General features: G+C 36.4%; 1 protein-coding gene across 1 annotated transcript in view; it reads left to right on the top strand.

The window, feature by feature from the left end:
- The window catches only part of LOC118376128 (C-type lectin domain family 4 member F-like), a 31567-nt gene extending 16613 nt beyond the window's left edge, over positions 1–14954 (top strand). Inside the window, exon 9 of the mRNA XM_052497433.1 lies at positions 12875–14954. Coding sequence (XP_052353393.1) covers positions 12875–13055 — 181 coding nt within the window. The 3' untranslated portion in view covers positions 13056–14954. The remainder of the gene's footprint in view (positions 1–12874) is intronic.
- The last annotated feature ends 2319 nt before the right edge of the window (positions 14955–17273 follow it).

Genomic DNA, 17273 nt, shown 5'->3' on the forward strand with positions numbered 1-17273 from the left:
ATTTCACTACACCTATCATACTACTATAGCTGACCCTGTATAACAACACATTTCACTACACCTATCATACTACTATAGCAGACCCTGTATAACAACACATTTCACTACACCTGTCATACTACTATAGCTGACCCTGTATAACAACACATTTCACTACACCTATCATACTACTATAGCTGACCCTGTATAACAACACATTTCACTACATCCTATCATACTACTATAGCAGACCCTGTATAACAACACATTTCACTACATCCTATCATACTACTATAGCAGACCCTGTATAACAACACATTTCACTACACCTATCATACTACTATAGCTGACCCTGTATAACAACACATTTCACTACACCTGTCATACTACTATATAACTGTATAACAACACATTTCACTACACCTATCATACTACTATAGCAGACCCTGTATAACAACACATTTCACTACACCTGTCATACTACTATAGCTGACCCTGTATAACAACACATTTCACTACACCTGTCATACTACTCTAGCAGACCCTGTATAACAACACATTTCACTACACCTATCATACTACTATAGCTGACCCTGTATAACAACACATTTCACTACACCTATCATACTACTATAGCTGACCCTGTATAACAACACATTTCACTACACCTATCATACTACTATAGCTGACCCTGTATAACAACACATTTCACTACACCTATCATACTACTATATAACTGTATAACAACACATTTCACTACACCTATCATACTACTATAGCTGACCCTGTATAACAACACATTTCACTACACCTATCATACTACTATATAACTGTATAACAACACATTTCACTACACCTATACTACTATAGCTGACCCTGTATAACAACACATTTCACTACACCTGTCATACTACTATAGCAGACCCTGTATAACAACACATTTCACTACACCTATCCTATCATACTACTATAGCTGACTACCCCTGTATAACAACACATTTCACTACACCTATCATACTACTATATAACTGTATAACAACACATTTCACTACACCTATCATACTACTATAGCTGACCCTGTATAACAACACATTTCACTACACCTATCATACTACTATAGCAGACCCTGTATAACAACACATTTCACTACACCTGTCATACTACTATAGCTGACCCTGTATAACAACACATTTCACTACACCTATCATACTACTATAGCTGACCCTGTATAACAACACATTTCACTACACCTATCATACTACTATAGCTGACCCTGTATAACAACACATTTCACTACACCTATCATACTACTATATAACTGTATAACAACACATTTCACTACATCCTATCATACTACTATAGCAGACCCTGTATAACAACACATTTCACTACACCTATCATACTACTATATAACTGTATAACAACACATTTCACTACACCTATCATACTACTATGACTGACCCTGTATAACAACACATTTCACTACACCTATCATACTACTATAGCTGACCCTGTATAACAACACATTTCACTACATCCTATCATACTACTATAGCTGACCCTGTATAACAACACATTTCACTACACCTGTCATACTACTATAGCTGACCCTGTATAACAACACATTTCACTACACCTATCATACTACTATAGCTGACCCTGTATAACAACACATTTCACTACACCTGTCATACTACTATATAACTGTATAACAACACATTTCACTACACCTATCATACTACTATAGCTGACCCTGTATAACAACACATTTCACTACATCTATCATACTACTATAGCTGACCCTGTATAACAACACATTTCACTACATCCTATCATACTACTATAGCAGACCCTGTATAACAACACATTTCACTACACCTGTCATACTACTATATAACTGTATAACAACACATTTCACTACACCTATCATACTACTATAGCTGACCCTGTATAACAACACATTTCACTACACCTATCATACTACTATAGCTGACCCTGTATAACAACACATTTCACTACACCTGTCATACTACTATATAACTGTATAACAACACATTTCACTACACCTATCATACTACTATAGCTGACCCTGTATAACAACACATTTCACTACATCTATCATACTACTATAGCTGACCCTGTATAACAACACATTTCACTACACCTATCATACTACTATAGCTGACCCTGTATAACAACACATTTCACTACACCTGTCATACTACTATAGCTGACCCTGTATAACAACACATTTCACTACACCTATCATACTACTATAGCTGACCCTGTATAACAACACATTTCACTACATCCTATCATACTACTATATAACTGTATAACAACACATTTCACTACACCTGTCATACTACTATATAACGGTATAACAACACATTTCACTACACCTATCATACTACTATATAACTGTATAACAACACATTTCACTACACCTATCATACTACTATATAACTGTATAACAACACATTTCACTACACCTATCATACTACTATAGCAGACCCTGTATAACAACACATTTCACTACACCTATCATACTACTATAGCAGACCCTGTATATCAACACATTTCACTACACCTATCATACTACTATAGCTGACCCTGTATAACAACACATTTCACTACACCTATCATACTACTATAGTTGACCCTGTATAACAACACATTTCACTACACCTATCATACTACTATAGCAGACCCTGTATAACAACACATTTCACTACATCCTATCATACTACTATAGCTGACCCTGTATAACAACACATTTCACTACACCTATCATACTACTATATAACTGTATAACAACACATTTCACTACACCTATCATACTACTATAGCTGACCCTGTATAACAACACATTTCACTACATCCTATCATACTACTATAGCTGACCCTGTATAACAACACATTTCACTACACCTATCATACTACTATAGCTGACCCTGTATAACAACACATTTCACTACACCTATCATACTACTATAGCTGACCCTGTATAACAACACATTTCACTACACCTGTCATACTACTATAGCTGACCCTGTATAACAACACATTTCACTACACCTGTCATACTACTATATAACTGTATAACAACACATTTCACTACACCTATCATACTACTATAGCTGACCCTGTATAACAACACATTTCACTACACCTATCATACTACTATAGCTGACCCTGTATAACAACACATTTCACTACATCCTATCATACTACTATATAACTGTATAACAACACATTTCACTACACCTATCATACTACTATAGCTGACCCTGTATAACAACACATTTCACTACACCTATCATACTACTATAGCAGACCCTGTATAACAACACATTTCACTACACCTATCATACTACTATAGCAGACCCTGTATATCAACACATTTCACTACACCTATCATACTACTATAGCTGACCCTGTATAACAACACATTTCACTACACCTATCATACTACTATAGTTGACCCTGTATAACAACACATTTCACTACACCTATCATACTACTATAGCAGACCCTGTATAACAACACATTTCACTACATCCTATCATACTACTATAGCTGACCCTGTATAACAACACATTTCACTACACCTATCATACTACTATATAACTGTATAACAACACATTTCACTACACCTATCATACTACTATAGCTGACCCTGTATAACAACACATTTCACTACACCTATCATACTACTATAGCTGACCCTGTATAACAACACATTTCACTACACCTATCATACTACTATAGCTGACCCTGTATAACAACACATTTCACTACACCTGTCATACTACTATATAACTGTATAACAACACATTTCACTACACCTATCATACTACTATAGCTGACCCTGTATAACAACACATTTCACTACACCTATCATACTACTATAGCTGACCCTGTATAACAACACATTTCACTACATCCTATCATACTACTATATAACTGTATAACAACACATTTCACTACACCTATCATACTACTATAGCTGACCCTGTATAACAACACATTTCACTACATCCTATCATACTACTATATAACTGTATAACAACACATTTCACTACACCTATCATACTACTATAGCTGACCCTGTATAACAACACATTTCACTACACCTATCATACTACTATAGCAGACCCTGTATAACAACACATTTCACTACACCTATCATACTACTATAGCTGACCCTGTATAACAACACATTTCACTACACCTGTCATACTACTATAGCAGACCCTGTATAACAACACATTTCACTACACCTATCATACTACTATAGCTGACCCTGTATAACAACACATTTCACTACACCTGTCATACTACTATAGCAGACCCTGTATAACAACACATTTCACTACACCTATCATACTACTATAGCTGACCCTGTATAACAACACATTTCACTACACCTATCATACTACTATAGCTGACCCTGTATAACAACACATTTCACTACATCTATCATACTACTATAGCTGACCCTGTATAACAACACATTTCACTACACCTATCATACTACTATATAACTGTATAACAACACATTTCACTACATCCTATCATACTACTATAGCAGACCCTGTATAACAACACATTTCACTACATCCTATCATACTACTATAGCTGACCCTGTATAACAACACATTTCACTACATCCTATCATACTACTATGACTGACCCTGTATAACAACACATTTCACTACACCTATCATACTACTATGACTGACCCTGTATAACAACACATTTCACTACACCTATCATACTACTATGACTGACCCTGTATAACAACACATTTCACTACATCCTATCATACTACTATGACTGACCCTGTATAACAACACATTTCACTACACCTGTCATACTACTATAGCTGACCCTGTATAACAACACATTTCACTACATCCTATCATACTACTATAGCTGACCCTGTATAACAACACATTTCACTACACCTGTCATACTACTATAGCTGACCCTGTATAACAACACATTTCACTACACCTATCATACTACTATAGCTGACCCTGTATAACAACACATTTCACTACACCTATCATACTACTATATAACTGTATAACAACACATTTCACTACACCTATCATACTACTATAGCTGACCCTGTATAACAACACATTTCACTACATCTATCATACTACTATAGCTGACCCTGTATAACAACACATTTCACTACACCTGTCATACTACTATAGCTGACCCTGTATAACAACACATTTCACTACACCTATCATACTACTATAGCTGACCCTGTATAACAACACATTTCACTACACCTATCATACTACTATAGCAGACCCTGTATAACAACACATTTCACTACACCTATCATACTACTATAGCTGACCCTGTATAACAACACATTTCACTACATCCTATCATACTACTATAGCTGACCCTGTATAACAACACATTTCACTACACCTGTCATACTACTATAGCTGACCCTGTATAACAACACATTTCACTACACCTATCATACTACTATAGCTGACCCTGTATAACAACACATTTCACTACACCTATCATACTACTATATAACTGTATAACAACACATTTCACTACACCTATCATACTACTATAGCTGACCCTGTATAACAACACATTTCACTACATCTATCATACTACTATATGACCCTGTATAACAACACATTTCACTACACCTATCATACTACTATAGCTGACCCTGTATAACAACACATTTCACTACACCTATCATACTACTATAGCTGACCCTGTATAACAACACATTTCACTACACCTATCATACTACTATATAACTGTATAACAACACATTTCACTACACCTATCATACTACTATATACTGTATAACAACACATTTCACTACACCTATCATACTACTATATAACTGTATAACAACACATTTCACTACACCTATCATACTACTATAGCTGACCCTGTATAACAACACATTTCACTACACCTGTCATACTACTATATAACTGTATAACAACACATTTCACTACACCTATCATACTACTATAGCTGACCCTGTATAACAACACATTTCACTACACCTATCATACTACTATAGCTGACCCTGTATAACAACACATTTCACTACACCTGTCATACTACTATAGCAGACCCTGTATAACAACACATTTCACTACACCTATCATACTACTATAGCTGACCCTGTATAACAACACATTTCACTACACCTGTCATACTACTATAGCAGACCCTGTATAACAACACATTTCACTACACCTATCATACTACTATAGCTGACCCTGTATAACAACACATTTCACTACACCTATCATACTACTATAGCTGACCCTGTATAACAACACATTTCACTACATCTATCATACTACTATAGCTGACCCTGTATAACAACACATTTCACTACACCTATCATACTACTATATAACTGTATAACAACACATTTCACTACATCCTATCATACTACTATAGCAGACCCTGTATAACAACACATTTCACTACATCCTATCATACTACTATAGCTGACCCTGTATAACAACACATTTCACTACACCTATCATACTACTATAGCTGACCCTGTATAACAACACATTTCACTACACCTATCATACTACTATGACTGACCCTGTATAACAACACATTTCACTACACCTATCATACTACTATGACTGACCCTGTATAACAACACATTTCACTACATCCTATCATACTACTATGACTGACCCTGTATAACAACACATTTCACTACACCTGTCATACTACTATAGCTGACCCTGTATAACAACACATTTCACTACATCCTATCATACTACTATAGCTGACCCTGTATAACAACACATTTCACTACACCTGTCATACTACTATAGCTGACCCTGTATAACAACACATTTCACTACACCTATCATACTACTATAGCTGACCCTGTATAACAACACATTTCACTACACCTATCATACTACTATATAACTGTATAACAACACATTTCACTACACCTATCATACTACTATAGCTGACCCTGTATAACAACACATTTCACTACATCTATCATACTACTATAGCTGACCCTGTATAACAACACATTTCACTACACCTATCATACTACTATAGCTGACCCTGTATAACAACACATTTCACTACACCTATCATACTACTATAGCTGACCCTGTATAACAACACATTTCACTACACCTATCATACTACTATAGCTGACCCTGTATAACAACACATTTCACTACACCTATCATACTACTATAGCAGACCCTGTATAACAACACATTTCACTACACCTATCATACTACTATAGCTGACCCTGTATAACAACACATTTCACTACACCTATCATACTACTATAGCTGACCCTGTATAACAACACATTTCACTACACCTGTCATACTACTATAGCAGACCCTGTATAACAACACATTTCACTACACCTATCATACTACTATAGCTGACCCTGTATAACAACACATTTCACTACACCTATCATACTACTATAGCTGACCCTGTATAACAACACATTTCACTACACCTGTCATACTACTATATAACGGTATAACAACACATTTCACTACACCTATCATACTACTATATAACTGTATAACAACACATTTCACTACACCTATCATACTACTATATAACTGTATAACAACACATTTCACTACACCTATCATACTACTATAGCTGACCCTGTATAACAACACATTTCACTACACCTGTCATACTACTATATAACTGTATAACAACACATTTCACTACACCTATCATACTACTATAGCTGACCCTGTATAACAACACATTTCACTACACCTATCATACTACTATATAACTGTATAACAACACATTTCACTACACCTATCATACTACTATATAACCCTGTATAACAACACATTTCACTACACCTATCATACTACTATAGCTGACCCTGTATAACAACACATTTCACTACACCTATCATACTACTATAGCTGACCCTGTATAACAACACATTTCACTACATCCTATCATACTACTATATAACTGTATAACAACACATTTCACTACACCTGTCATACTACTATATAACTGTATAACAACACATTTCACTACACCTATCATACTACTATAGCTGACCCTGTATAACAACACATTTCACTACACCTATCATACTACTATATAACTGTATAACAACACATTTCACTACACCTGTCATACTACTATATAACTGTATAACAACACATTTCACTACACCTATCATACTACTATAGCAGACCCTGTATAACAACACATTTCACTACACCTATCATACTACTATAGCTGACCCTGTATAACAACACATTTCACTACACCTATCATACTACTATAGCTGACCCTGTATAACAACACATTTCACTACACCTGTCATACTACTATATAACTGTATAACAACACATTTCACTACACCTATCATACTACTATATAACTGTATAACAACACATTTCACTACACCTATCATACTACTATAGCTGACCCTGTATAACAACACATTTCACTACACCTGTCATACTACTATATAACTGTATAAAAACACATTTCACTACACCTATCATACTACTATGACTGACCCTGTATAACAACACATTTCACTACACCTGTCATACTACTATATAACTGTATAACAACACATTTCACTACACCTATCATACTACTATGACTGACCCTGTACAACAACACATTTCACTACACCTATCATACTACTATAGCTGACCCTGTATAACAACACATTTCACTACACCTATCATACTACTATAGCTGACCCTGTATAACAACACATTTCACTACATCCTATCATACTACTATATAACTGTATAACAACACATTTCACTACACCTATCATACTACTATAGCTGACCCTGTATAACAACACATTTCACTACACCTATCATACTACTATATAACTGTATAACAACACATTTCACTACATCCTATCATACTACTATAGCAGACCCTGTATAACAACACATTTCACTACATCCTATCATACTACTATATAACTGTATAACAACACATTTCACTACATCCTATCATACTACTATAGCTGACCCTGTATAACAACACATTTCACTACACCTATCATACTACTATAGCTGACCCTGTATAACAACACATTTCACTACACCTATCATACTACTATGACTGACCCTGTATAACAACACATTTCACTACATCCTATCATACTACTATATAACTGTATAACAACACATTTCACTACATCCTATCATACTACTATAGCAGACCCTGTATAACAACACATTTCACTACACCTATCATACTACTATAGCAGACCCTGTATAACAACACATTTCACTACACCTATCATACTACTATGACTGACCCTGTATAACAACACATTTCACTACACCTATCATACTACTATGACTGACCCTGTATAACAACACATTTCACTACACCTATCATACTACTATGACTGACCCTGTATAACAACACATTTCACTACACCTATCATACTACTATGACTGACCCTGTATAACAACACATTTCACTACACCTATCATACTACTATGACTGACCCTGTATAACAACACATTTCACTACACCTATCATACTACTATAGCTGACCCTGTATAACAACACATTTCACTACATCCTATCATACTACTATAGCTGACCCTGTATAACAACACATTTCACTACACCTGTCATACTACTATAGCTGACCCTGTATAACAACACATTTCACTACACCTATCATACTACTATAGCTGACCCTGTATAACAACACATTTCACTACACCTATCATACTACTATATAACTGTATAACAACACATTTCACTACACCTATCATACTACTATAGCTGACCCTGTATAACAACACATTTCACTACATCTATCATACTACTATAGCTGACCCTGTATAACAACACATTTCACTACACCTATCATACTACTATAGCTGACCCTGTATAACAACACATTTCACTACACCTATCATACTACTATAGCTGACCCTGTATAACAACACATTTCACTACACCTGTCATACTACTATATAACGGTATAACAACACATTTCACTACACCTATCATACTACTATATAACTGTATAACAACACATTTCACTACACCTATCATACTACTATATAACTGTATAACAACACATTTCACTACACCTGTCATACTACTATATAACGGTATAACAACACATTTCACTACACCTATCATACTACTATATAACTGTATAACAACACATTTCACTACACCTATCATACTACTATATAACTGTATAACAACACATTTCACTACACCTGTCATACTACTATATAACTGTATAACAACACATTTCACTACACCTATCATACTACTATAGCTGACCCTGTATAACAACACATTTCACTACACCTGTCATACTACTATATAACTGTATAACAACACATTTCACTACACCTATCATACTACTATAGCTGACCCTGTATAACAACACATTTCACTACACCTATCATACTACTATATAACTGTATAACAACACATTTCACTACACCTATCATACTACTATATAACTGTATAACAACACATTTCACTACACCTATCATACTACTATATAACTGTATAACAACACATTTCACTACACCTGTCATACTACTATATAACTGTATAACAACACATTTCACTACACCTATCATACTACTATAGCTGACCCTGTATAACAACACATTTCACTACACCTGTCATACTACTATATAACTGTATAACAACACATTTCACTACACCTATCATACTACTATAGCTGACCCTGTATAACAACACATTTCACTACACCTGACCCTATAGCTGACCCTGTATAACAACACATTTCACTACACCTATCATACTACTATATAACTGTATAACAACACATTTCACTACACCTATCATACTACTATAGCAGACCCTGTATAACAACAACTACACCTATCATACTACTATAGCCTGTATAACAACACATTTCACTACACCTATCATACTACTATAGCTGACCCTGTATAACAACACATTTCACTACACCTGTCATACTACTATATAACTGTATAACAACACATTTCACTACACCTATCATACTACTATAGCTGACCCTGTATAACAACACATTTCACTACACCTGTCATACTACTATATAACTGTATAACAACACATTTCACTACACCTATCATACTACTATGACTGACCCTGTATAACAACACATTTCACTACACCTGTCATACTACTATATAACTGTATAACAACACATTTCACTACACCTATCATACTACTATAGCTGACCCTGTATAACAACACATTTCACTACACCTGTCATACTACTATATAACTGTATAACAACACATTTCACTACACCTATCATACTACTATGACTGACCCTGTATAACAACACATTTCACTACACCTATCATACTACTATAGCTGACCCTGTATAACAACACATTTCACTACACCTATCATACTACTATAGCAGACCCTGTATAACAACACATTTCACTACATCCTATCATACTACTATAGCAGACCCTGTATAACAACACATTTCACTACACCTATCATACTACTATAGCTGACCCTGTATAACAACACATTTCACTACACCTGTCATACTACTATATAACTGTATAACAACACATTTCACTACACCTATCATACTACTATAGCTGACCCTGTATAACAACACATTTCACTACACCTGTCATACTACTATATAACTGTATAACAACACATTTCACTACACCTATCATACTACTATAGCTGACCCTGTATAACAACACATTTCACTACACCTATCATACTACTATATAACTGTATAACAACACATTTCACTACACCTATCATACTACTATAGCTGACCCTGTATAACAACACATTTCACTACATCCTATCATACTACTATAGCTGACCCTGTATAACAACACATTTCACTACACCTGTCATACTACTATAGCTGACCCTGTATAACAACACATTTCACTACACCTATCATACTACTATAGCTGACCCTGTATAACAACACATTTCACTACACCTATCATACTACTATAGCTGACCCTGTATAACAACACATTTCACTACACCTATCATACTACTATAGCTGACCCTGTATAACAACACATTTCACTACACCTATCCGGTGACAATAAAACATTTTTGGGGACGATATCGGCAATTTTGGATGTGATTCAGATCTGGACATTGCTGGCCACTTTAGAACAGTCCAGCGTTTCTTCTTGAACCATTTCTGGGTGCTTTTGATGTGTGTTTGGGGTCGTTGTCCTGCTGGAAGACCCACAACCTTCAATGGAGACCCAGTTTTTGGACACACGGTTTAACATTGGACTTCAAAACTCCTTGATAATCTGCTGATTTCATGATGCCTTGCACATGTACAAGGCCCCCAGGACGAGATGCAAACCTCCCCCATGTTTGATTGTAGGGAGGGTGTTATTTTCATTGAATGCTTCATCTGGTCATCGGTAAACACAGTGCTGATCTGTAACTCAAATGTAGTTTGGTTTGTTTGTGGCCAAAGAAGAGTCCAGATCTAAATCACATCCGTAACCTATGGCGAGAGCAGAAAACAGCACTTGGTGGAGGGCACCCCTCAAACTGAAGAATTGGAGCAGTTTGTTGCTATATACTGGGCCAAATTGCCTGTCGAAAGGTGCAGCAGATTATTGATGGCTTCAAGAAGCATTTGTCTTGAGTGATCTTGGCCAAAGGCTATGCAACCAAGTACTAGCTCCGGGGTGCCAATAATTTTGTCCATGCCATTTGTCTTTATTTTCTAAATTAAAATTGTAAAAATCCATGGTGCCAATACATTTGGTCGCAAAAATGTATTTATTCTGGGACATACTGTATGGAGTAATGGGTTCTCTTCTCCCTTTTCTAGGTACTGGGACTCTGACGAACCCAACAACCATGGGCCTAATGGTGAAAGTGAAAACTGTGTCCGAATTGGTCAAAAATGTCACAACCAAATAAATTGTTGGTTTGACTTTCCATGTGCCGAACCATCTAAGAGAATCTGTGAGAGTCGTGCAGTCTGTGAAAGTCGGGCAGCCACTCCATAGTGAAGCCAAATGTAGTGTATTGAATGAGTAACCAGCACAAGGCACCGTATTGTTGGGAAGTATTTAGGGCCCGTTTTCTAGAAACAGACCAAACCTACACTCTTAGAAAAAAAGGTTCCAAAAGGGTTTTTCGGGTGTCCCCATAGGAGAACGATTTTTGACTCCAAGTAGAAGCCTTTTTGACTCCATGTAGAACACTATTGGGTTCTGTGTAGAGGAAGATCTCTCTGTTGAAAGGGTTCTACCTGGAACCAAAAGCACTACTTCAAATGTTTCTCCTATGGGAACAGACAATATATAGCCACTTTTTTTCTAAGAATGTATTGCTGGACTAAGTATTACCTTCATTTGAGCTTGTGTCCACACAACAAATACTTCTGCTTTGAGCTATAATTGAATGTCATACCTGTGTAGTTCCTCCACATAGCCAGCTGGATCTGACAGATCCTACTGACATGGATTTAACTTCTTTATTTATATTGGTAAATATGCTTTCCATTGTAACATTTGATATTTTAGTCAATTAACAGACGGTCTTGTCCACAGTGATATACAGATCAATGCAGTAGTATTAGAAAGCCTGCATGGTTTAGCCTGCATGGGTTAGCCTGTATGGTTTAGCCTGCATGGGTTAGCCTGTATGGTTTAGCCTGTATGGTTTAGCCTGCATGGGTTAGCCTGTATGGTTTAGCCTGCATGGGTTAGCCTGTATGGTTTAGCCTGTATGGTTTAGCCTGCATGGGTTAGCCTGCATGGTTTAGCCTGCATGGGTTAGCCTGCATGGTTTAGCCTGCATGGTTTAGCCTGTAAGGTTTTGACTGTCATCTCAACCTTCTATTCAGGAAAATGTATCTAGGTTGGATTTCTAACAATATGATTACATGTATTTATTCAGTTGATTTACAGATTTATTCGTAACAATGGGATTCATTCATTCAGCTGTTTTTACAGGTGTATTTGTAACATTGGGATTCATTAATTCAGCTGTTTTTACAAATGTATTTGTAACAATGGGATTCATTAATTCAGCTGTTTTTACAGGTGTATTTGTAACATTGGGATTCATTAATTCAGCTGTTTTTACAAATTTATTTGTAACATTGGGATTCATTAATTCAGCTGTTTTTACAGGTGTATTTGTAACATTGGGATTCATTAATTCAGCTGTTTTTACAGGTGTATTTGTAACAATGGGATTCATTAATACAGCTGTTTTTACAGGTGTATTTGTAACATTGGGATTCATTAATTCAGCTGTTTTTACAGGTGTATTTGTAACAATGGGATTCATTAATTCAGCTGTTTTTACAGATTTATTTGTAACAATGGGATTCATTAATTCAGCTGTTTTTACAGATTTTTGTTGTAACAATGGGATTCATTAATTCAGCTGTTTTTACAGATTTTTGTTGTAACAATGGGATTCATTAATTCAGCTGTTTTTACAGATTTTTGTTGTAACAATGGGATTCATTAATTCAGCTGTTTTTCCAGATTTTTGTTGTAACAATGGGATTCATTAATTCAGCTGTTTTTACAGATGTTTGTTGTAACAATGGGATTCATTAATTCAGCTGTTTTTACAGATTTTTGTTGTAACAATGGGATTCATTAATTCAGCTGTTTTACAGATTTTTGTTGTAACAATGGGATTCATTAATTCAGCTGTTTTTACAGATTTTTGTTGTAACAATGGGATTCATTAATTCAGCTGTTTTTACAGATTTTTGTTGTAACAATGGGATTCATTAATTCAGCTGTTTTTACAGATGTAATTGTAACATTGGACTTCATTAATTCAGCTGTTTTTATATATGTATTTGTATGTGCAGGTCTAATAGATGGAATTAGACATGAAGTAATACATAAATAAAAATTGAATGATCTAAATGTTAAAAATTTGCTGTGTTTGCGGTTCAGTATCTGAGTCTACGTCCAGTCTCTGAGAGGGATGGAGGGGGAGTTTAGTAGGGTAGTTTATCTCCTATTATGAAGTACACTGTGTCTGGTTTGTTGACATTATTCTCAAATTATTCTGTTTTATCTTTAAATCTATAATCTACACATGGGCTTGCTCCTACCTATCTCTCTGATTTGGTCCTGCCGTACATACCTACACGTAGGCTACGGTCACAAGACGCAGGCCTCCTAATTGTCCCTAGAATTTCTAAGCAAACAGCTGGAGGCATGACTTTCTCCTATAGAGCTCAATTTTTATGGAATGATCTGCCTACCCATGTGAGAGACGCAGACTCGTTCTCAAACTTTAAGTCTTTACTGAAGACTCATCTCTTCAGTAGGTCATATGATTGAGTGTAGTCTGGCCCAGGAGTGTGAAGGTGAACGGACAAGCACTAGAGCGACAAACCACTCTAGCTGTCTCTGCCTGGCCGGTTCCCCTTTCTCCACTGGGATTCTCTGCCTCTAACCCTATTACAGGGGCTGAGTCACTGGCTTACTGTTGCTCTTCCATGCCGTCCCTAGGAGGGGTGCGTCACTTGAGTGGGTTGAGTCACTGACGTGATCTTCCTGTCTGGGTTGGCGCCCCGCCTTGGGTTGTGCTGTGGCGGAGATCTTTGTGGGCTATACTCGGCCTTGTCTCAGGATGGTAAGTCGGTGGTTGAAGATATCCCTCTAGTGGTGTGGGGGCTGTGCTTGGCAAAGTGGGTGTAACATCTTGGCCATGTTCTGTTATAATCTCCACCCGGCACAGCCAGAAGAGGACTGGCCACCCCTCATAGCCTGGTTCCTCTCTAGGTTTCTACCTAGGTTTTGGCCTTTCTAGGGAGTTTTTCCTAGCCACTGTGCTTCTACACCTGCATTGCTTGCTGTTTGGGGTTTTGGGCTGGGTTTCTGTAGAGCACTTTGAGATATCAGCTGATGTAAGAAGGGCTGTATAAATACATTTGATTCTGTAGTTCTTCATACAACCAGCTGGATGTGACAGAAGTTAATAGATTTGTAAATATGTCTTCTCGTCTTATTAATAATTAGACATACAGTACAGTATATATCAGAACAATTGTTACAGAAAAAACATGATATACTCAGATGACTGATTGGTTGCTTAATTGGTTAATTGGTTAACTGATTGATTGATTGTGTGCTGTGATATTCTACCAATTTTATTTTTGCTATTGTATGGTTTAGCCTTAACATATGTTTTCATTTTTTTAAGCTCTCTTCCTCACAATTTTCCCATGTGTAAAAAATAAATAAAGTAGTATAATAAAATAACAATAACGTGGCTATATACAGGGGGTACCGGTACCAAGTTGTGCAGGTTAGTCGAGGTAATTTCAGGCTGTATCACAACCGGACGTGATAGGCCGACGCACAATTGGCCCAGCGTTGTCAGGGTTTGGCCAGTGTAGGCCGTCATTGTAAGTAAGAATTTGTTCTTAACTGACCTTAGTTAAGTAAAGGTTAAATAAAATATATTAACAAAATTGGTAGTATGTACATTTAGGTAGGGGTAAAGTGACTATGCATAGATAATAAACAGTGAGTAACAGCTGTGTAAAAATATATATGAATAAAATAAATTAAACATGGTTCAATATGCTGATAAATCAGCACAATCTACTTTTTCAAATTTCCAGCATCTTGAAGCAAAAATTGGGATCATGTTTACCGTGCTAATCAACATACAAACAAATTGAGTTTGTTTGAGTCGCACGTTCCATTGGATGGTGCTCTTGTACCGCTGGTTGCTGGGGAGGACTGTGATTGAGTCTTCTATTTTGGTGAAGTGCTCACTTTGTCCACTGGGTGGTGGACTTCCCCTGCTGCTGCTCGTCTCCCAGCACTAATGTAGATAGATGTCACCTCAGATCCAGGGGTGTTCTGTGATTCTGGTCTTTCTGGTATAGTGCTCACTGGGTTGTCAACTTCTGGAACAATGACCTGTTCGGAGATGAGAAATCATAGCAACATTTAAATTATAATTCTTTAAAAATGTATTTAAACAAAATAAGTGGTTGACAGAGACCTACCTGTTGTTCAAAATGTTACTGGAGAACAACATAACTGCAGTGATGTTAAAACACAGAAGGTGGAAGCTAGTAAATTAGACTTACATATGTCCTCCATGCGTTGTGAGCTGGTCTCTGCACTGAAGTGATTTCCCAGCTAGCAATGAGGAATTGGCCCAAAAACGGCCCTCTTCTGGGGGGCCGGAACTGATTGAATCGGCCCGGAAGCGGGTATCGGACTCGG

Source organism: Oncorhynchus keta, chromosome 35 (genome assembly GCF_023373465.1).
Source record: "Oncorhynchus keta strain PuntledgeMale-10-30-2019 chromosome 35, Oket_V2, whole genome shotgun sequence".
In the NCBI taxonomy this organism is placed as follows: Eukaryota; Metazoa; Chordata; class Actinopteri; order Salmoniformes; family Salmonidae; genus Oncorhynchus; species Oncorhynchus keta.